The 23180-nt window shown below is 38.3% G+C and overlaps 3 protein-coding genes across 4 annotated transcripts; 2 read left to right on the top strand and 1 right to left on the bottom strand.

Moving 5' to 3' along the window:
- Positions 1 to 1784: 1784 nt before the first annotated feature.
- On the bottom strand, positions 1785 to 9890 carry sh3bgrl2 (SH3 domain binding glutamate-rich protein like 2). Of its 2 annotated transcripts, none has more exons than XM_008397945.3 (4): positions 9600 to 9890; positions 5838 to 6023; positions 4550 to 4622; positions 1785 to 3832 (listed from the first exon to the last, which is right to left on the bottom strand). In XM_008397945.3, the coding sequence occupies exons 1-4, from the start codon at positions 9642 to 9644 to the stop codon at positions 3741 to 3743; spliced, it is 396 nt and encodes a 131-aa protein (XP_008396167.1). In that variant the 5' UTR covers positions 9645 to 9890; the 3' UTR covers positions 1785 to 3740. The 2 variants fall into 2 exon arrangements, with proteins under 2 accessions (XP_008396167.1, XP_008396168.1); XM_008397946.3 differs by having other exon boundaries at positions 4542 to 4622; positions 9600 to 9883.
- A 1207-nt stretch (positions 9891 to 11097) lies between these two features.
- Positions 11098 to 17367, top strand: lca5 (lebercilin LCA5). The gene is made up of 10 exons (XM_008397944.3): positions 11098 to 11447; positions 11847 to 11974; positions 13480 to 13898; positions 14560 to 14801; positions 14914 to 15219; positions 15437 to 15574; positions 15679 to 15775; positions 15881 to 16017; positions 16121 to 16298; positions 16436 to 17367. The coding sequence occupies exons 2-10, from the start codon at positions 11970 to 11972 to the stop codon at positions 17347 to 17349; spliced, it is 2436 nt and encodes an 811-aa protein (XP_008396166.2). The 5' UTR covers positions 11098 to 11447; positions 11847 to 11969; the 3' UTR covers positions 17350 to 17367.
- Positions 17368 to 18547: 1180 nt separating this feature from the next.
- On the top strand, positions 18548 to 22660 carry fam167ab (family with sequence similarity 167 member Ab). The gene is made up of 3 exons (XM_008397943.3): positions 18548 to 18666; positions 21229 to 21580; positions 22281 to 22660. Exons 2-3 carry the CDS (start codon positions 21236 to 21238, stop codon positions 22542 to 22544), a joined length of 609 nt encoding a protein of 202 aa, XP_008396165.1. The 5' UTR covers positions 18548 to 18666; positions 21229 to 21235; the 3' UTR covers positions 22545 to 22660.
- Positions 22661 to 23180: the final 520 nt, after the last annotated feature.

Below are 23180 nucleotides of genomic sequence, written 5' to 3'. Positions count from 1 at the left end.
TGATATGCAATGATTTCTCTTCAAAATGAAAACTTCAAATGGGGCAGAAGTGTTGGCCTTAAAAATGAAGACAAAATGACTGAAAGAACACGGCCACATAAGTATTCAAAGTAACTGCGACATTGACAAAAGTTCTAAAAAAATGACTATTTCTGTCATTTATATATATATATATATATATATATATATATATATATTTCTTTTATTTTTTCGCATCAGCAATGCATCCACAAGGTAGCTGCACAATCGGTGTGAGAGAAGAAGATGCGGAAGGTAGAGCTACATGAAGACAGATGACTCACCGTGGCAAACCTTAAGGAGAAAAGCCCAGAGAAAAAATGATTTCTGCATAAGTTTATGTTGTGGAAGGCCAACAAAACGTGTTATTTTGAGGACAAAGTGCTTCTACTGCAACCATTAACAATGCCAGCATGCCAAATAAATTCACGAGCGTCTCGAGAAAACTTTGTGACCATAACGAGGTACAAAATTTATATCTCATTAAGGCAATATATAATCTCTTTTAAGTCAGGAAGGTTATAACTGAAAAACAGCAACATGTCTTGGGACTTTTAAATGTCTTTTAGAAGAAAGAAAGCGTGAAGAAGGAAAGTCACAGTGAGCCCCTTCATCTTTTTAACCAGTCGTAATAAAAAGTGTAATTTTAAGGTGAGAAATTTTGTTATGAGACACACTCATCTAGTTTTAAGAAAAAGAAGGATTCTGCAAAAAGTAAGAGAACTGATTTTTGTGAAAAAGAATTTGGCATTTCTTAATGAAAGGCTGTTCTTACTAAATATTTACTAATATAAAGGGTTAAATTATTACTTATATTTTTAGTGTGAGATTATGCCAAGGAAATAAAAGACAAAGAAATACTTGCTTTTTTGTAAATGGTGAAAGGTCATATCTTAAACATTATGAGCCATTAAAGCTCTTTTTTCACTGGTGCGCGACTAAATTAGAAATTCACACACACGCACACACACACACTGATTATTTAGATTACTAATAAATATACACAGGATTTTAAAAAAAACACACACAAAGACTCTAAACTGCCTGAACGACATCACAACAATATGAGACTTAATGAATCTATGTAGCCTTTTCTACATCTGGTTAGTTTTCTCTGCCGTTGACAAAAATACAGAAGAGTGACGCTTGGAAAGAAAAACAGGCTAAGCACATATTGATGTTCTAGTAAATCATTACAAACTCTGAGATACAAATCAGGCTCTGGTGGGAAATTATGTTGCATCAAGTCTCATGCGAAGAGGCACTCTCTGCCTGACAAACAGAGTGGTCGTGTTACAAACAGGATGACTGATGGTCAAGGAAGGTGAAAGGAAAGAATTTACAGGAAATGATTGAAACTGACTCAAGAGAAGATCACAGACTGTAGCCTCTGTAATTTGAGATCGAGATCCATCCATCACGTTTTTGTGCTTTGTTTGTTTTCAGAACTTCAAATATTTCCATCCTGAGGTTTCAGCACACACGACTGGTATTATTAATTTGTAGTCATGTGAACAAGTAGTAACAGAAGCTGCTTTAAATTACTGAGAACCAGGGCCATTACTGAAATATAGGTTTAGAATCTGTTGTGTGTTTTGTAGATTTTATGATTATATTCATTGTAGAGCCTGGAAAAAAAAACAAAAGTCCAGTTATATAAAACTATGGTTTTTAACATTGTGTTTCATGCACTTATGTTTCGCCCATCATTCATTTAGGCAGAATACCCTTACAGATTTACAAAAGACAGAAACATGTTAGAAAAGTTCATTTAATGAACACTTTATTTGTAATTATGATTGTCCAAAACTATCTTGGAATCTGAAAGTCAAATAAGAACGTTTTATTTGCTCCATGGCTAACTCCATTAGGTTTACACAGAAGAGAGCAGCAAACAGGGGGCCTTGGCTGTAGAGAAGTCGTGGCTTTATTGCCGTAATTTATCACCTTTGTTTTCTTTTTCCCAGGATCAGCTTTTACTTCCGTTTTTGTTTTACTCTTCAGGGCCTTAAAGGAGCCACATACACATTTCTGACAAAGTAATACCAGGGTGTAAATTACAAAAAAAAACAAAGAAAACTGAGTTTGATTTTCTGTATTGCACTACATTTTCATTGGAATGAAATAAAACACAAATAACTTGACAAATTAAAAGCAATGTTACTCCTTCCACTTCACTCTTATGTGAAACTTTTGTTCATAACATCATACTACATTTAAAAGTAGTGCTTTTTTATCTGTCCATATGACACTTTTGTAAGGCAGTGTATGTGATGCTCTCTGTTAAACAGCCACACTGAGGGTTTTCCAGGATGTGCTGATCTCTTACTATTAATTCATTTTTTTTTAATTCATCATTAGTTTACTATATTTTACAGTTGTGCTCATCTATGTTAAAGTAAAAGCCAGTGTAAAAAAAATAAAATGCACTTGACAGCAAAGCAATTATTGTGAAATAATGTAATCTGCATTTATGCAAAAATAATCTTTACAGTAATGTGTGATTGAGTACAGTTCTTATGAGTTTATTACAAGCAGAAAAACAAGCCAAAAATAAAAAAAGACAGCAAAACAGGAAGAGTAGCACAGTATACTTTGTGGTAAGTGAACCTGTAGATCACCGTTAACAAAAAAAATACAAGATCATCTCATGATGCAACAACAAAGGAGACATATCAGTAAAATTGCATGAAACTTTGCCTGTAATGCTACATTTGAGTTGAGAAAATAATAGATCTGTTAATCCATGATGATGATGATGATGAGATAATATCAAACAAAAAGCATTTTAACAGGGATTGGAGAGCAAATATAGACTTAAGACTGAAAGATAAGAAAAGTTAAACTTGTATTTCATGACATATACAGCACAATGATTGAAGTCTGTCCACAGTGGAGTGCGTGTTTACTTTAACATTTGGCAGTGTAGAGGGAAGGGGAAACACAAGCTGTCAAAACAACTGGAGCACCTAATCCCAGGATTAAAATGATCCATACAGCCTTTGTTTGTCTTCGTCTGTAACAAAATGCAGCCTCTATAGAACCAAAGAGTCCAAGATGTAGACCCAGAGATGGCATGGGAAGGCCAAAATGTCCCAGGTTTAAATCATACCACTGGACCGACTGCATGCGCAGGAACAAATAAACATGAAATATTAAAACAGCATTATTTAACTAGATAAAGGTAGCTACTAATTATTTAATCCTGACATTTAGTAAACCTTTTGAACTTGTAAGATTTGATTTGGTCCCAACATAGACACAGACAGGCACCCAGGTGAACTCCTGGTTTGTTTTAGGCTACATTAAGTCTTCCCTTCATCCAACCAGCCCTTCATTAGCAGCTGCTGACTGATGCAGACGCTAACAGAAAGTATGCAACACAGACGCTCGCTCACTTAAACAAGGGTGTAAACAAAAACTGTCCTGCAGTGAAGCACCTAAACATTTACCCCCGTCCATTGCACTGACGTTTTTAAAAGGCCACTGATGGAAAATGCTGCTACGTGGTTCTGGAGTTAGCGGGGATATGTGCTACAAGCATCGTTTGCCGATGCGCCGTGTTAAGCAACAAAACCAAAACGCAAACGGAACCAGGGAAAAAAGTTAGTCCTCCATGATTTCATCTCTGTAGCTGCAGGGTCGGGCCCTTTTCAGATCCGGTGAATGGGTCAGCGAGGCGGCATTCACTAGGGCTGAAGTTTGGCAAAACTCTGGAGTCGTCACGAGAAAGGAGGTGATGCAATGCAGGAAGCTATGAATGTGTAAAGATGTCCTGATGACAAGATGGCAGCTTGATCTAGCACTCTACATCCTGGGGAGGGAGGGAAATAAAAATAAAAATCACAAATAAAAAAATCCCAACGTTATTTTCAGATTGCCATTATTTTGTTCCCATTCAGGGCAGAAACTGAAAATAATAAAACGTTAAGTACGAGTATTAAGAAGTATGAGTAAAAAGAAGGTTTTGGTGAATGCTTGGATGTAACATGTGATGCATGGATAAACATGAATTTTTTGCTTGGGGGAAAAAAAACTAAAGAATCATAACTTATCTACATTTATATACTGGGCCAAAACAGTCAAATTCAAATGACTCAAAGCACCTCAAAATTTAGATAAAAAAAAATAAAATAAAATTAATGAAAGTTGTGTTGTGTTGTGCATGTAAACATATTTGGAGAGCATACAACATAAATAGGAATGTAGTAAAAACAAAAATGTAGATGAAACCGAGACGAGCGCTGAATCTCACAATTTGTTGAAATTTGTACTACTGTTTCTTCATTTTCCCTCCTCCCCCACTCACAAGTGAATAAAAAGCTGATGCTTATGAAATGCCAACTGGTGATTCACCAGTTTAACCAGAAACTAAATTGTGGGGAGGGGAGTATGAGCTGCTGATCAAGCAATGTTGTGAAAGAGAGCATTTTCTACGTAACTGAAGAAGTAGATTTCTCAGTGCACTGAGTGATTTACAGTACAGAGACAATGTATTTGATTATATATGAACATAAACTCACTGTCTTACTGAGTGGAGAACTGAGTCCGAGGAATGCAAACACAGTGTTGTTCTCCTTTGACTGGAAGAAATCTTCGTAGTCCTGAGATGGAAGGACAAAATGTTGATATTTAGTGAAATGCAGATTTATTTCTCTGAATGTCGAAAGATGTTCGTTTGGTTCTCCGTAAGGACGTCTTCCTCAAGCATTTATTAAAAACTATAATGTACCCAGAAGGCACCGCAGAGTAACGTTGGATTACCTTAGCAAGCGAGAGTGATGGCAGCCAGAGCTGATAATCCGCCCCCATCCATGAAACTGGATTATGAGGGGATTACAGAGTTGCGTGCGATCTTAGATGAGAACATATCCGACTGCTCCATCTCATTCACTAACATAGGTACCCTTAAAGGGCAAACATCACTACATTTTGAAGAGAAAAAAAAATTTGTCTGATATGGCAATGTAAAAACAGATTGGTCCTACCAGGCCACTGTCTGCCTATTGCTGTAAACAGGAAACAGATTGAGGAAAGACACTTTAATGAGAACAGAGCTGAATACGTGTGTGGCCTCTTATTGGCAACACACAGGGGGACGGTTTTGTGAATGTGAAACAATCTCACCATTTGAATCAGTTTGTCTAAAGTATGTAAGCCGAATGGACTCTTGATTTGAAGGGAAGGAACACGAGGGACAAGGAGACAATGCAGTTCAAGTCTCGGCTTTGATAGAATCTTGAATTTTGCTCTCAATCAAAAGCTTCTGCAAGAGGCATTTATTCATGTTATTTTCATCAAATATATAAAAAAAATGTTTATTGATCTGAAACATCAAAGGGTGATGAAAAAGGAAAAACAAAGGCAAAGAAATCTGTATGTAAATCCGTGTATCCTAGTTTTAACAGTGGAAATAAATGCAACGATCATAAATAACAAGCCCAGATAAAATTAGAAAGTCAAACGTTTGATGTATGCCTTTTAAGCTTTCATTGAATTGCACCAAGGCACACTTGTGTCGTAGCCGTTTTTTATACAGAAATGCAGCATTTAAACACAAATCAGTCCACAAAAAGTAGAGGAACAAATATTTTATCTTTTAATTCAGATTCTATGTTATGTTTTGTGTTAAAATTAGCTAAGCAAGAGATTATAACAAAGTGTTCCATGTTCAGGAGTAACACAACACGTGGAGTTGCTGGCTAAAACGAAAAAAAAAAAAAATTATGGTTAAACTTCACCTCACAAAAACTTGGACGTTTGAAGAACTGCTGATACGGTGGCAATTACTAAGATGTAGAAACTGATATTTATCTTACACCACAGTAGCGATCCTCGTTGAAGATCTGCGGAGGCAGTGGGTTGCCTTTCTCTGGTTTCTTTTCCTTGGGGATGTTGCGGTACATCCAGAGCCTCTGCTCCTCCAGCATGGTAATGTCGACTTCCTGGAAGTTAATCCGATTTGCCTCCAGGAAACCCACAACTGCCTGCTGATGTTTCTTTACCTAGACGGGTCAAAAGAGGGAAGCAAAGATGATTCGCTTTGAAAAACGCACCTGAATTATAAACACAGTTCTTCATAAAAACCAGGACCGGAGCCTCTACAAGAAACACAATACACGATTTTATAACCTCATAAACAACACAAAAGAATGAAAGAAATTACAATTCTGCCTCTCAGCCCACTGAAAGGCTTACTTCATTGCTCACACAAACACAAGTTCATATCGACTCTTGAAACGCATTAACGTCATATGGACTCAGTTTGCAGTGTGAGCATTTAGAACTATTATTAATTTATGGAGAGGTGTAGGTTTGGAATCTCAGATCTGAAATCCTTTAAGCTTGGCATGAATCTCTTCTTCCTCCACACAGCAATTAGCTAATGGCATGCCGTTTAGGATAGGATTGTTGCTAATATGTCTGTTTCAGCCATAATTGGATTGTACGGAATGATGGGTCTGATTGACAAGCCTCGGCGAAAGCACCGTTTTACAAGCCCCCTGAAACAACAGAAACATACGCAACAGGGTCATGGAAGAGACAGCTGGGATCTGGAGTGGATACAGCTGTTCCCTGTGGGGCTGACCTCTGGGAGACTGTGCACCTCTCAGGATGCATGACAGCATTTGTTAACTTTGTGGGAAAGAAACATCCAAAGATATATTTAGAGGAAAAGAAACCTCCCACACTTGAAGCATCCGTCACACACAGTATAGGCTCACAGGGCAATCACTGCAAACCTGTTTCTTCCTGGAATTATCTTTTTTTTTTTCTCTTCACTTTGAATGTGATTCTTTTAGTCATTTCCAGTTACCTTGTCAAGCTTTTATTGTACATTTTTAGTTTCTCTTTTTTTTCTTCTTCTATTTTACTTCCATTCTGTTGAGAGTTTGCCTGTGTAAGTGATTCATGGTGTTCCAGATCGGATTTGGAGCTCTTGTTTTTGTAACCCAAAGACAATTTTCCACATTTCTACATATTGACATAGAGCAGACTCAGTTAGCTCATTTACAGACCTGAATTAGACGGTCCATGATTGGTAAGAATCACAAAGGGGCTTTTGTTCTTGCTTAAAGACAATAAGGGATTGTTCTGTGTGGTCAGTTATAGACAAGACCAGACAAGACCGCAAATAATCCGTTATCTCCGAAAGGTTCTCTTTGTCTGGTAGAAGAAAAAAAAAAAAAAAAACAGTTTTATCTGGACCACTGGAGTCCATTTGACCAAAGGTTAGAGCTTCATGCAGAACCAGTGATAGAAGATCGCAGTGTTAAAATGATGAGGTGAAATGTAGGGCGGCTCTAAATATTGAATGAATAAAGTGCTCCCAATCAGCGTCAGCAATACTATCAGTGGATGAATTAAGCTTTTTTTTGTTTGGGCTTATCGAATATATTGTAAAATGTACAGGCACAAAAGTATACAAACAAATTGAGAGAGTCTCTGTAAATGACAATTTTGAAATATTGCCAAATATTCTCAGTTGGGCAACAGAAATTCATAATGCTTGGATCAAAGTAATTTCTTAGGTGTATGTTTAGAAGTTCAATATTGGTCTTGTCTGATTGAAACTTCTTCCACATGTTTGCTCTGACCCCCTAACATGGCTTGTGACAACGTGAAAACAGGACACCGAGTTTCTTTTGACACTAGAACACATTTACAGACTGACCAACTAATAGTTGTCCATTCAATGGACTCTCCCACCTGAGCTATATACATATTTGAAAAAACACATCTCTATTTATTAGACCAGAATTGTTTTTTTGTTTTTTTTGCATGTCCACAGAGCCTTCATTCATATCAATAAAATACATTTTTGATTGGACTCAACAGATCTTTGTAATGAAGAGAAGAGGATAACCTAATCAGCATATCTATTCTCTGCTGATCATTTCCACCCCATTAATCTGCTTGTGTTAAACTGATTATGCTTCTCTGGGGTCAAACTTAGACCCATTTACAACCTATTTTCTCTGTGCTTGCCTGTTTTTTTTTTTTTTTTGCACTTATGTATTTGAGTGTTTTCCAGATTTCTTGACTTTCTATTACTGCCCTTCAAAAACAGTCTTTACTTTAGTCTTCACTTACACCAACTGACTGACCCATCCTCTGTGTTTCTTCTTTATTCAGCAAATTAAATCAAAAGCATTCAGAACGAATAACACTCACATCAGCTCTGCCTTGCACTAGCTGACCCAAATGGTGGAATTACTTGAGCCTACGTGAAAATGTGCAAGACCAGAAAAAAAAGGAAAAAAAAACACCAGAGACTCTGTGCTTTGAATGTATGTGTGATGAGATTAAAAATAACTCTTTTGTAAACATCCACAGATTGTAGAGGCCCATTTTGAGGAGCTGAGCATGATAAAATAAATATATTACTCATCTGTACCATTACCTAACTCTTTGAGCATTCATGCAGGAGAGCTGTTTGATCATTTTTCTACTAACACTCATATCAGCTCTGCCCTATTTTAAAATGATGTGTTGGTGGTTGTTTGCCAAGTGGCTACAACACAAGAGTTACATTTGGTGCTCTGTTTGTGTAGCCATTGCAAAATCATTATGGTTTAGAAAATTTAAGGCACCCCATACCACTGAAATGAGTCAAACTGTGTTTTCTTTTAGCTTTTTTCCAAGTCCAAATCCCAAATATATAATTATTTAAATTTTCAACAGGATATTAGAAAGTACTGCTAGCTTGTGGTATTACTTATAAAAATGCATTAGGTCACCTTTCAAAGAAGATAATATAAGTCAGTCAAAGTGGTTAGATTCCATCCTATAGACGGAGCAGCAGACACTGCTGATGTCTAATAGCATTGCATGGGGAAATAAATGGGTTGAAAAGAACATTTCGCAGAGGTTCAGCATTAAGAGGCATTTATGGATCAAAAGGTGGAGAACCAGACAGAAATATGATTACTGCTGAAGATAAAAGGATGGATGGGAAACAAGGGGCATATCTTTTAGGATTTCACTGTCTTGATCATGCTTAAAAACATCAACAAAGCAACACATCTTAATTCTCCTTTTCTCTTTTAAATCTTGATTGCACCTCTTTAGAAGTTCAGTGTCTTTACCTTTTTGCTCCAAGTTCTTCAGATCAAATATTTTTTTTATCAGAATGTATCCTGATTAAGAAGAATAATCAGCTTCCAAATTTATAATTTAATTTATTAAGGGCAAAAAAGTATGAAAACATGACCATATGGGAACATATACTTTTGACCTCACACTATAAAATAAACCATAGTAATGTTTTCCTTTTGTACTTCCTGACTTGGTCCTGTAATTTTGTGCTAGTGTACAGACTTGTTTTAACTTTGAGTCAAGTGGTGTTTTATTATCATTATTATTATTACTATTATTAAGATTTTTTTTATTATTATATAAGAGATCATCTCACCTGTTAGAATAACGCTGTCTACTTTCACTACTTGGCCACCAACAGGCGCTCATTATCAGTTACATAATTCATCATATAGGCAGCAACGAAACGTTTTAAGATTTGCAAAACCCTGTTTCTTGAATCACCTGTCAGCAAGTTTCATCACACATTTGCAAACACTCACCGCGACCGAGCCACTTGAGGAAGCGACGTAAACCTTGATGACCATAATCCCAAATTATCGCCAGCAGTCGACTAATGGTTTGTTGTTGCAGAACAACGTTTTTCCTGTAGTGTATCAAATTTTATTCCCCTCATAAAATGGCAAAAACTTGAAAACAGACGAGACGCAGCGGGCTTCAGCAGAGAAAAGACACGCTGCACCGATATTTAAACTGAGCCATGATAATAAAGCAGCCAGTGACGCTCTCTGAATACATGCAACATAGATCAAGCTGAACTTTACACTTCCGCCCTATCTTTCAAAACAAAATTCCGGACTTGACGGGACACGTGAATTTTATAAGATTATATATTTTATTTTTGTAATTCGGCACCCTTCATGTAGTTACTGGAATGCTTACGTGAACTGATACGATGCAGTTCCTCAAAAATATCACATTTTTGAGAAGCTTAAATTTATTCTGAAAGCAAGCCGATGATTCCGGTTTGTTTTTGAGTATGTTAAGCAACTTAACCCAGTTTTTCAGGTAAGGCAGAGGGGAAAGTTGTGTTTTCTAGGTGGGTTTCTGCCCTGTACGAAATGTAATGCACTGCTTAATCTGTTTACATCCATTGTAACAGAAAACGTAACAAAAACAACCAACCAAAAGTGGTAAATTGATCTATTAAAAAAAAGAAAAACACACACACAAAATATTTAACAGAGGAGTAGCAAAGTTGATCAAAACTTGATTATCAAAAATTACATTTGATTTAATTTTGTTTTTATTTAAAAAAAAAATACAAAACTAAAATAAAAAGCACAATGAAGAGAGGTACAAAACCGACCAATTTTTCTCATAGACTCCTTACACTTCAACATCTGATAGGAAATAACTCAGTTGTAGCTACTGTGTTTCCCACATTGTACTCAAAGTGCAACACAATCTGACAATGTGTTCTTTAAATACTGAAATTTATCAAAAAATATCTCATGTCTGCTGTACTTGCTCATGTAAGTCAATATATGTTTTATGGTGTAAAACAAATATTTGAAGCTACAGAAAAGACAGTCACAGTGTGAAAAATAGTGTAGTATGAAAAATAGGCCAATTCTTAGTTTTTCTTTACCAGATGCTTTGTGTATTAATTTCAAACACAAAAGTCGCATTTCCTTTGATCGGGTTTGTTTTTCATACTGGTTTCTGATGAGAAACCAGAAACTAGACTCTTGTGTAGGGTATAAATCCTAGCTTGCATAAATCTATTTATTCAGGTCCCTAGCCTGGGGACCTGCATGAAGTCTACATTCTCCCTGTGCATATACGAGTTCTCTCCGTGTAGTCCAGCGCTTCCATCCACAGTCTAAAATCTACTCCACTAACAACCTTTAAAATGGGGAAAAAAAGAAGAAGAAAAAGAAGGTTTTGAAGCGTTATTCCGTGGTCTGATTTTTACATCAACTAAAACATGTGAGAGCCACTATGGGTGGAAGAACAACAGCGCCTCTCTGGTGACTAAAGATGTTGCAACAATTGCTGCGGTTGCCATGGCACAGCGTCAGCGGTTGCACTGAATCATGGGGCTTGAAAGATAAAGGTTACGGTTTGTCGTCTGTGCTATCGCTGTGTTTACGCGGATAATTAAAGGGAAATATATTTAAACAACCAGTCATTAGAGTGTAGTTTCTGAGAGAGCGTAGAGAACATTTTCAGTTTTAATTACGCATAAGTCGGCTAACGCTCGAACTAGCTTGCTACTCCTAGCTAACATTAGCGGTTTGAATCTACGATGAATCTGGTCCCCGCTATGAAGTTTAATCGGAGCGAAACATTAGTGAAACAGCTGAAATAAACGAGCAACAAGGCAGGTGGGTACTTCTAGCATCCCAGCAGTAAACGCAGCCTTCAGTTTTCACCTACCTGTTGAATATAGGTGTATTTGTTTTAGCGCCACTAAAAGGAGCTGCTCTGCCCCAACAAGGACTATGAGCTCTCTAAGTTGGGTTACTAATCTTCTGTTGCCAATAATGAGTTATTTTTTACTTTGTGTCTTTATGTAAATGCGTTTTATTTGATTTATTATACCTTTTCTGCACCTTTTCATTTATAGAGAACATTTGTTTAGTTACTATTACTTGGCATGGATTCTGTCAACAGTCCACCTGCCAATCACTCAAACTGCAATAATCCGATAATTTGGTGTCACAAAGAGCTGTACTTAATTGCTGTTGTGTGTAAGATGATGCCTTTTAATTTTGTTTTGACAGAGCTCAGTTGGATCCATTTTTAAATACAAAAAGGGAATAAGAAGACAGGCCAGTATAATGGTTGTTAAAAAAGACAAAGATAAAAAGAGGCTAAAAACAGCAGAAATAACCTGGATGTGACACATGGGGTGAGTCTAAAATCTCATTGTTATCTAAGAATTTTGACTCTAGAATGATTTCACATCTATTATATTGCATATAGTGTAAACATGTTTTATCATCAGAAAATCTGCTGGATAAAATGGCCTGTGGTTCATGTTGTAAACAAATCATCTCTTCTGTTTATGTTTGTACGTTGCCATAGATACGTCTCTGTGCTTCTAAAGAACTAGAGGAGTGCATGACCTTTACATATTTATTAACACTGATTAGTTTGCCTAGGCACACAGTATTAAGTGGTACATGTCAAGCAATTATAAATGCTGAAAGTCAATTATCTTCACAATATAAATTTTGATACATTTTTCTAAGGGCCTCACAATATTCAGAAAAAAATTCAACAGAATATTTTACTGTTAAAATGGTTGTAAATAGCCCACATTTTCTCACTTCTCTTTCTTTCTCATCATCCCCTTGGAATTTAGCATTGATTGTCATTGATATCTCTATGAATTATGAACTTTAATAAAGGCAATTTTACTTGCAAAGATATTGACACTTGAAGTGTAAATGTACGTACTTGAAATTTAAAAGTATGACAAATATTGCATCTAGTAGCGCTTTGGAGTTGTGCTGGATAAAATGGCCTGTGGTTCATTAACCTAAATGAAAACTGTTTACATTCAACAAGTTTTTTGGTGTTGTTCCTTTTTTATGGCCTAGTTAGCAGAATTTTAAAATACGCAATTTGTACAGGTACACTATATTCCTCTAGAGCTCTAGAGTTATATATTTTAAGATGTATTTTCCTATTTATTTATTCATTACTGCATAAGTTTTTCCTCTATGTTTTTATTTCTGCTTTAGAGCCTTTTACCTAATATTCTTTTTTCTTTTTTTTGTATCTGTACCTTTTTACTTTATGGTCACTTTGCTGTTGTTACACAGCATTTTCCCTCTGATGGAAAACTATATTTTATTCATTAGTCTTGAATAAAATAGTAGTTGATGCTGGTCTCACCATTATAAAAAAATAGAGGGAAAATAGAAAATTGTCTGACTTGCATGACTATGTAAGATATCAGTAAAATAATGAGGCTTACTGGGCTAAAATATATCTTTTATTAAGTCTGATCTTATTTTGTCTAAATTACTGCATGTAAGTAATCCCAGAAATTAATATTTACCTCTTAATTAACTCGTTGCTGGAGATGGGGGTAGTATAGTATTATTTGCTCCAAACACAGTGATGTTTATCCTTAAGCTTAATACAGCCTCATGGAAACTTTAATCTCATGTGTATTGTTGCTTAGTGACCAAGACACATAATACTGAAAACACTAGTGAAATCAGTTGACCTGACTGTGCTTATTAAGCACCTCAGCTAAATGTAAGAGTGCGTAATTTAGTATTGCAATACAAGCGTTAAGGTTAGTTTTCAACTGTTATTTTTAACAAAGACTCTGCATCCTTTGTTATTGCTACAGTTAAAGTATTTCTAACAAAACTTTGTTGTACTTTTTCCTCACTTAAGATTCAGCACACATTATCAGACAGACAGCATGGAAGAATCAGAAAAAGCCCCTGAAGCGATTGAGGACAACCGGATTCTAAGTCGCCAGTCCCATCGAAGCACAAAGAAAGAGTCTCGAGCATCATCGGGGCGGAGGCACAGAAAGAACCATCAGGGAAACAGTCACAGAGAAGACACGATGGTCGAAAGTGTCGACAGCAGATCGAAAGCAACAACCTGCCAATCCGATCCAGATCGAGACCGGATTTCAGATGGAGAGGGACGGAGAAGTGACGGGTCACTATATTCTGAGGACTATGAGAACGCTACACAGTCGGAACGCTCACTTTCACCTTTCTCCCAGACACTCACCCCATCTCCGGTGCTACAGAGAGGGCTGCAGGCAAAGCAGATTTCTAGAAGTCCACCCCACAAACTACGTACGTACATTGTTGCTTTTTCAGTTTTGTATCTGTGTTAGTTGTCAGATACAGTACTTTGTAAAACTACTTGAACGCCATCATCTTTTAATGAAATTACATTACACGTGGGTGAACTCTATTTACTAATTTAAGGGACATTTAAGTGCAGGTTGGTTGCACTCAATTTTATGTAGAGGTTTTCAGAGTAGAGGAGGCTGAATAAAAACACACACCAAATGTTTCAGTTTTGATTTTAAAAAAGATGTAAAAGTCTTTTTTTTTTGGTCCATTTTACAATAATGCACTACTTTGTGTTGGCCTATCACATAGAATCCATATAGGATTTGTTGAAGTCTGTGATTATAACGTGACAAAAAATGTAGAGTATGAAGACTTTTGCGAGACGCTTAAGTAACACATACCAATTTATTAGTTTTTGTCCAGATGATGGCAGTATAACCTCAATTTTAACATCTCAGTCTTCATCTAGAAGAGCCAGCAATAAGTTGTTTTAATTGTAAATTAATGATTTTATACATCATAATGCTGTTATTCAAACTCCATTTGGAAATTTTTTTAAATCTAAGTTCAAAGACGTTGCATTGATGGCGTTAAACTTCAACCAGTCAGCATGCCTTTTACGTTGACAACCATCAGTTTGTTTGTTTTTTTTTGGCAGGTGGCGTTGGGCGCTGGAATGCATCGCGGCCACAGCGACCTGGAGGCCTTCCCATCACACAGCACAACCGCAAGGGAAATCGGTCTCAAAGCAAAGAGTCCTCGCTGCCTAAAGACCTGGATCTGGTGACCAAGCGGATGCTTTCAGCCCGCCTACTGAAGATCAATGAATTGAGCAACTCTCTTGCTGAACTAAAGCAGCAGAATGATGAACTGAAGAAGGAAAGTAGAACTCTCAGACAGGTAGACTTGCTCTCTGTTAAAGTTGACAGGCTTTTTTCTTAACTAAATCGTTTTGGCGTGAAATAAGACTCACGAGAAGTTCATTTTTAAATCGTCCTTTTTTTAACGTCAGCTTCAGATGCGTCAGGAAAAAGCCCTGCAGCGCTACGACGACACGGAAAGTGAGATTTCCCAGCTCCTGGCGCGCCACTCCAACGAGATTCACGTGCTGCGAGAGCGACTGCGGCGCACGCAAGAGCGGGAACGGACAGCCGAGCGGCGGTTGAAGGAGAGCGAGGAGCAGTTGCATCGGAGCCAAGCCGCTGTCGCGCGACTAAAGAAGCTGGTGGACCAGCAAGAATTGGGGACCAGAGACGAGCTTAGCCGTAGCTTTGAAGAAGAGAAAACTAGGGCCCAAGAGGCACAACGTAAAGTCAAGGTAAATTCATCAATGACTAATTTTTTGTTAAATTTCTATTACTATTGAAGTAGTACCATATTTAAAGTGCGCTGCAAATTGCACGATGTATTAATACATTCGTGCCACTGTAGTTATTTTCTGTTCAAAGTTTCATTGTGATGTCATGTTGGTTCCCTTGTTTTCCTTTGGCGAGGTTGGTGTGTACAGTTTTTTTTGTGTGTGTGTGCATTTCAAGGACTTGGAGCGTAGCATTGAGCTGAGCAATAACAGTTTTCAGAGGCAGCTTGCTGCAGAGAAGAAGAAGACTATTAATTCTCAGGAGGAGGTCAAGAATCTGCAGGAGGAGCTGGACCGACTGACCAATAAACTCAAGGTACAGCATACCAGCATGGTTTATTCAGGTTCTTAAGCAGCCCTGAAGACTTTGTGCAAAGCTTGCATCTTGTACACTGTGAAATTTTTTTTTTCTTTGATCAGGAAAAGGAAAGAGAGCTAGACGCAAAAAATATTTACTCCAACCGTTTGGTAAAACCGGCATTACGGAAAGATGGCGAAAGTGGTGCAAAGCGGAAACGTAAGTCACTGTTGCGCAAAAAGACAGACAAACTGAGGTGCTTTATGAGGGATTTCCTTTTAAATAACACCATCATTACATGATATCTGTTTTTATCTTGTTTAGTCACGGTGCTTTACAGCACCAAGGCTGTACAAACTGAAGACGGAACGTCGAGTCAGGATTTCCCCTCTCCACCGCCAGCCATCAATGATACCAACGAGTACGGCGGACAGTCAGCTGGCGAATACCTGTCTTTGAAGGTGCCTTGTTCATCCTTTACTTTTCTGTCAGGGTTACTGTTTGAGTGCAGTTATTTGGTTAAATTCACGTCTTCCATTCCGTCTCTGCCATTATATCGTCCAGGATCTTGACAGGGTGGACAAACCAGCAGAGTCGGATAAGGTTTCTCAAAAAAGCGATGAACACAAGACGAGAGGAAGGCACGAGGAGGAACTGGTGAGAGAGCAGGAGACGCAGCAGAGAGAGGGTCTCAACCAGGAGTTGAATGTCTTCAAAGAGAAGCTGAGCAGATTGAAAAATGGTAAAGAGAAACTAAACGAGAACAGGGACAGTCCATGCACGTCGCTTTTATCTTTGCATAAAAGCGACGTGCGTGGATAATCTATATGAAATCCCCAGTCATGGCTTTAATCTTAACCTGACACGTTATATCTGCAGACATAAAGATAGAACACGAGGGTGAGGATAGCAAGAAGTCAAATTCCCTGTTCAGCCAGAAAGAAGACGACAACTACTGGAAGCGCGGCCACGTCCAGGACGAGGTGGCGCGATGGAACAAGGAATCTACGTTCAGCCAGCAGGCGACAGAGGAAGTACGTCGAAAGAAAGAGCAGCTGTTGGCTAAGATGCGAGAAATAGATCGTCAAAACCAGGCAGCCCAGGACTCTGTGTTCGATGAGTCACCTCTTTCTGAATCCAGAAAGATTAATAATAACGTTGTGTCTCCGCATCCACCTGAAGAGAGAAACCGTAACTTTTCAGTTTTCAACCACACTGAGTCAGAGGAGACAGGATCGATGCTGGCTGGAGATAGAGAAGACGGAAGGAGGAGACAAAGTGCAGAGCATGGCGGTTTTACAGCGGGGAGGAGAGCATTGCGGCCCCATACCTCCAGTGATGACTTGGCATTTGGAAAGTACGCACCTTCGTTTGGACATTCAGCGTCCCGGGTTTCCCATGGCTTCCCTCCAGCTCCGCCCAGCGACGACAAAAACTCTGCATTAGAAGCCATAGGACTTTTTAATGTTGGAATGACGGTAATGGAGAAGGAAACAGAAACGAAAGCAGAGAAAGACAAGAAATCAAGCCTCATGGAGCAGCTGTTTGGTGCCCAGACCATTCCTGCTGGTGACAGTTTCAGTGCTTTCAATAAAATGAAGGCACTTAATAGCCCTCCAACAACCAATGGGGTACGTTCAAGACGGGACGGTTTACATCGCTTCAACTCGGGTTCCTCCACACCTCCACCATCGTCCGGCGTCATCGACAAGGCTCTAAACGTTGCCGACAGCAAACCTGCCATCCGTGCCATCCCCTCCTTCGATGACGACATAGAGGAACTCACTTTATAAATAAATATTTCAATGGTAGCCAGTGCGTGCATTCTTTAACCAGGATATAACTCAGGTTGAAATAATGATGAAGGGGAGTCCTGTTTTTTTTTCTCGTTAAATGGAGCGCAAAACATTTTTCGTGCAGAACCAGCTCAGATACAACCTGTCAAATACATTGACTCTGTATTTACTGCCTACAGTGTCAATGTCGGCAGTCAATAATGAAATATAACAAATAAGCTTTGGGGTTACATGTGGGATTTCATTTTATTCTGTGCATTAACTGACATTATGAGTTTTTAGTACACTTTTTCATCTTGGCAACCTGATATTTAGATTAGTTGTTTGGTCGAGGTGGGCTGGCCTTCGCTCCGTCCCGCTAGCGGATCTGAATGAGTTCTCCTAAACAAAATTATTAAATTTTATCATTATTATAATTATTAATATACATCTGTTGTATAGATGAATTTCTAGTCTTTTGAGAGGTTAAAGTATAAGAATATATATTTGAACTAGTTAGACAATCAGTATGTTCCTAGTGCTCTTGAGCATCTCTAGATGTTTTTAGAGTATTGGTGTTGTATGCCCGGCTGTAACAGAAACATTATGACTTGTGTTATGGCTTTCTTTATCCTGCACTGATCCCTATGGCACAGACAATCAGCACTAGCATTTTCATTTTGGGGGATTTTTATTCTATTTTATTCGTTTGTATGTAAACGGTCCTGATCTTGTTATACAGTACTATAAACCTGTCAGGGACTACAGATGAAAATTAGCCCGTTGGCTAAATCAGGGTCTGTAACTGATGTTCATATTTAAATAAATAAAAATCCAACATTTATACAGCAACATTTGACACAAATGTAAGCACTCTCAACTTGTTCTTAATTTTAATTTAATTTTACCTAATTTGTCAGGTATTTATAGACTATTTGGTACATTTTTTGTGAAATGGTTTATTCTTGTAGATTGTGTCATATTTTTAAATAATTCCTGAAAAATAAAAATGACTTGACTTTTAATTTTGACATTGTTTTTTTTTTTTTTCTTTTAAAGTTTATCCATAGGCTTTTATTATATTGCTTCACAATTTTGCTTGCTTATCGGACTGTGACGCTCTTGGAATGTCATCCACAAAGCGGGAAGCCCCGCTGCGCTGTCTGGAGCGTCTCCGAGCAACCACGGCCTGACGCAACTATTCCCGCCCCTCTTCCGGTAGCTCCCAGATCGGATTCAGTCAGAGCAGCGGTTCTCTCGGGCTTCACCTCTGCAGTTAGTGAACCACTTGTGCGATGACGAGCTGATATGCGGCCGTTCAGACTTTCGGACAAGGTAATTTCTGCACTTTTCGTATTGCGTTTGCATCTCTCACCGTGTGGCAGAAAAGCAAAAAAAAAAAAAAGTCATTGCTGCTCTCGTATAAAATAGCCTTTGTGGCAATATTTTTTGGATCTTAGGTTGGTGATGTTTCAATGCCTGCTGATGCACTAGATGTCAAATGGACGTTCGAAAAAATAAACTAAACGAATTTTTATATTTTGTTAGTTTATTACCAAACTTTAAAATGAAGCGTAAATTATGATTGTTAATTATGAATGTTTTGCATTCTTGTGCATTATTTGTCAGATTATGTTTTCATTATATATGATGGAATTTGATTTACATCACTATGCAATACTGAAAGAGTTAAAGCAAAATATAAGCTTTTTTATGAATTGGCATTCCTCCGCAATTAGGCTAAAACTGTCAAAGTAAACATATGAGCATATTTGTTTCCTTTTTTTATGTATTTTGTAGAATAAACTGAAAACACATAATATCTATAAATTAAAGTCACAGTCTCATGAAGCTTTTGTCATAACAATGGTATAATTCAGTATACCATTGTTATGGTAAGCTGACAATGTATGCCATGACAACCTATGCAACTGAGCTTGCCAATGCCGTTGGCATTAAGCTTTACAAAGAGCTTGCTTGGCTTGTGTTGTTTGAAAACATTTTCATGTTTTCGTGTAGTATATGCTCTGAAATTTGAAACCTCTCGAGGACATAATAACACGCAGGTTATGGAAAACATAACACTAAAGCCAGATTAGTTTCTGGCAGTGTTTGTTGTGTAGACATGACTGCAATGTTCCAGATACGGGAGCCAAACTTTACAAGCTGCTTAGTCAGGCCAGGTTTTTCCACAAAGTACATAATATGGTCAAATAAATTTAAAACCAGAGTAATCAGTCTGGTGGTTGATTAATACATTTGGCATAACGGTGGGTTTTCCAACCCATATATTGTATTTTTTAATAAATCAGCAAAACAGTGGCTTACAGGTCTCTTATAGAGATCCTAATGTTTGTTCAAAAACTAGTAGAATACACTAGATCTGTAAGATTTTTTTTAAAGTAATTTAAAACCTTTTGTTAGCATAAGCATGTTATGGACTATTTGCAAATCCTCCTTGCTCAGCACTTCCTGCTCAAAATTTTAATCAACTCATTAGCGTACACTCACAGCCTTTACAAATGTTTCAAAAGTGCATGCTTCCTGTTTTTTAGGGCTCTTCTCTAACAGCGTTGTCTCATTGATTACTGTCCAGACTAAGAAGCGGATCCATTTGTAGGTATTCATAAGTCAGCTGCTCTGCACAGTCTGAGGTCTAATCTACCATGCAGGGAAGCCAAGTCAATCATTAGATACAAGGACAGTGTCTTCACCGAAGGTTTGTTGTTGGAGCGTCTGAGACCACTTTGCAAGAAAACAAAAAAGTGGGAGATCTGCGTTTGTGCTGTAATGTTGGCACCACAATAAAATGGAGGGTGTACATTGTTTGCGTCACTTAATTTCTGCTTTGGAGATAAATGACGGTAGCAATGCTATTCTCTTGTGTTGACTGTAGGATGCAGATTGCTCTATACAACAAGAATTGTATGTACGACCAATTTAACAGATTCTGTTTGAGCTCTAATTAGCTAGTTTTGTGTGATCACATTGCTAAAAACATTCACTGCCTTCTCCAAGAAGTGCTAATAAGAAGACTTTATGCTTTAATGCTTGTTGTAAATACCAGGCAGCCCATACTGTACATGCACTATTCTTCGACATTCTTTAGCATTCTTTAAATTACTGCTGATATCCATTTCTTTGTGCTTTCTGAAGGTTATTAACAGAACCTCGTCGTTTTCAGAAAAATGACTTTGAGAAACCAGAATTGTGTCTACAGCAATAAAGGAACGGAACATATTTAAATTGGATCTTTAGGCATCGTGTCTGGATCAGCAGCAAACTGTGAAGAAATTAGGGATGATGCAGTTGTTCTATGATCCTACATTAGATAACAAACCCTTTATTTTGAGTTTGTGTATTTATTTATTTATTTTTATCTTGCAGTATATGCCTGTAGGATTATATTACTTCTCTGACCACAGCATAATTGAGCTTCAGCTGTTTCACTGTTGCATTAAAATCCCTTCAGGATCATGAATGATAATGTTCCCTACGTTTTAGACACAAGTGACTCTAAGGCCACCGGCCGTAGCGCCCTAGTTCCCAGTAACCTGATAAGACTGGTTGATGCAATAAACATTGCGGACAGGAGGTGGAAAATTTGCTGATTCATTAGAAGACTCTGTGTGGTTGCTTTGGAGACGACTTGTTTCTGTGAAATTAAAACCCTGGTGGTCTGATACCCCCAGTGGATTTAGCCTTAGTTTATTGCTGTTATTAAGTAGCTGTCAGGTTTTAGGGTGATTGGCTCATCGGTTTTGTCTCCGGTCTGTGGCAGATAGTTGCCATTGGTTTTCACAATGAGTGAACAAGCACCAATCAAGATGGCAGGGTTTTAGTTTTAACATTTTATTGTTTTTTTTTTTGTTTGTTTGTTTGTTTTGCATTCCGCAGACTGAAGATGGACGCCACTTCGTCTCCACAGATCGTGGGGGAGGCAGAGTCTAGGAGCAGTGCAGATCTTCATGGAGATGACCATCTGTTGACGCTAAAGGCTTTGACTGAGAAATTAAGACTGGAGACCAGGAGGCCGTCTTATCTGGAGTGGAAAGCCCAACTGGAGGCAGAAAGCTTCAAAGATTCACAGGCTGGAAAATTCCAGATTCAGGAGGAGCGGGATGGGCAACCAGTCACGTACAAAGAGTCTGCGGCAAACTCGGATAAAAGTCAGCGAAAGCAGCCCTCGGGTGTGCTGAAGGGCTTCGAGAACATCGACGAAGCTCTCTCTTGGCTCAGAAAAGAACTGGTGAGCTGGTTTAATCTTTTTTGATCGTCGGACATTTTAGACATATTTGTTTTGGTTTCGCATTTCACAGAAGCACTGTGCAACACATTCGAGATTCAAACGCAAACCTTTTTTTCAATTAGAGTTTAACAAAGCCCACAGTGTCCAATTAGTGGCCAGAAGAATGCCATTCATGTCAGACAGTGTGATCGATTGTGAATCCGACAATAGAATTACACAGATTTTTCTGCCAGTGTAATCATCTTTACTCTGCTCAATTACTCTGCATATTCAGCCACGGCTCATGAGCTCGGATCTAGAAAACAAAGAGGCACTTATGGAGGCGGACTTGCGCAGTATGGGGCAGCAAACATATTGCACAAGGACCCCAGCTGATGGTGATCTTTGTGCAGAAGGGGAGGGAAAATGAGCAAAAAGCGAGAAGTTTGTTTGTGGATGTCCCACTGTGAGCTTTCCTTTATAGATGCTACTTCACAATAAGGACCACACACTGAGATCTGAGGTCAATAAAGTCCATATAAGCAATGAGCAACTTGTTACATTTCAGTAAGTGCCCTAAAAGTGCCTTCCTCTAAGGCAGGCCCTAAAAGTGCAGATATGTGCACTCTAAAACAGCTTTAATGCACTGTTGTGACAATGAAAACTACAAATACGTCCAGTGTTCTGACCGAGTAATTGCCTCTTGTCTTCTCTTGTTTAGACAGACATGCGCTTGCAAGACCAGCAGCTGGCCAGACAGCTCATTCGACTCCGCAGCGACATCAACACGCTGAAGATCGAGCAGACGTGCCACCTGCACCGTCGCATGCTCAACGACGCCACCTTCGGCCTTGAGGAAAAGGACGAGCTGTCCGACCTGCTGTGCGAGTGCCCCGTCACCCCAGGGCTCGGGCTCTCGGCCCCCCTGAGGCTAATCGGGGTCACTAAGATGAACATTAACTCTCGAAGGTTCTCGCTCTGCTAGGTCAAACTCTGTGTAAAGCGACTGAAAGAAATCCTTAAAAATCTTGCCGAGGACTAAGTTTGAGTCATGTAAGCCGACAGATAGTGTATTTGCCATTAAAGTTCCTTGCAAAAGTATCGATGCCCCTTGACTTTTTACACATGCAAAATGCAGTGGGTGGAGGAACGTCGTCTGCGTTGAAGTCATGGGAGATGTTATAGGATTTATTAATGATCTGGCCGAGAGAATGGGGAGAATGTAGAGCAAAAACAGAAGTGGGCCCAATACAGAGCCTGGGTGTGTACAAGTAGAACCTGACATGATGGTGTTTATATGGACACACAGGATTCTGTTTTCAAAAAGGTAATTTTTTTAATAATTCAGAGGGCTCAACAATATAAAAATTTAAATTCTCTTTATTAGTCTTATTGTAATTTGTTGTCTTACTAGACATAGCCTCTATTATATTAATTGTAAAATTATTAATAGAATCATGTAATCAGCCAGGATAATTACAATTATTTTTGGTCAGGCATAGCACTTGGAGGCTTTACTGTTGAGTTAGTGCTGCAATATATTTCGAAGTGACTCCCATCAGCAAAATACAGGATAAGGAAGTTTTCATCAGGTGTCATTAGTGCTCAGGTATCGATTCAA

This window comes from Poecilia reticulata, chromosome 21, assembly GCF_904066995.2.
Source record: "Poecilia reticulata chromosome 21, P_reticulata-male-v2, whole genome shotgun sequence".
NCBI lineage: Eukaryota > Metazoa > Chordata > Actinopteri > Cyprinodontiformes > Poeciliidae > Poecilia > Poecilia reticulata.
The sequence above is the reverse complement of the archived record's forward strand: the minus strand, read 5'-3'. Positions and strand labels throughout refer to the sequence as shown.

What these genes read in the sequence shown, in the direction of transcription:
- sh3bgrl2 (XM_008397945.3), bottom strand. Translation starts at nt 9,644, where the DNA reads ATGGTCATCAAGGTTTACGTCGCTTCCTCAAGTGGCTCGGTCGCG. An exon ending in CCTCAAGTGGCTCGGTCGCG is followed by an intron (nt 6,024 to 9,599) that starts GTGAGTGTTTGC and finishes TGACCCGTCTAG; the next exon opens with GTAAAGAAACATCAGCAGGC. An exon ending in CGGACTCAGTTCTCCACTCA is followed by an intron (nt 3,833 to 4,549) that starts GTAAGACAGTGA and finishes CTCCCTCCCCAG; the next exon opens with GATGTAGAGTGCTAGATCAA.
- fam167ab (XM_008397943.3), top strand. Translation starts at nt 21,236, where the DNA reads ATGGACGCCACTTCGTCTCCACAGATCGTGGGGGAGGCAGAGTCTAGG. An exon ending in CTTGGCTCAGAAAAGAACTG is followed by an intron (nt 21,581 to 22,280) that starts GTGAGCTGGTTT and finishes TCTCTTGTTTAG; the next exon opens with ACAGACATGCGCTTGCAAGA.
- lca5 (XM_008397944.3), top strand. An exon ending in AGGCACAACGTAAAGTCAAG is followed by an intron (nt 15,220 to 15,436) that starts GTAAATTCATCA and finishes GTGCATTTCAAG; the next exon opens with GACTTGGAGCGTAGCATTGA. An exon ending in AAGTGGTGCAAAGCGGAAAC is followed by an intron (nt 15,776 to 15,880) that starts GTAAGTCACTGT and finishes TATCTTGTTTAG; the next exon opens with TCACGGTGCTTTACAGCACC.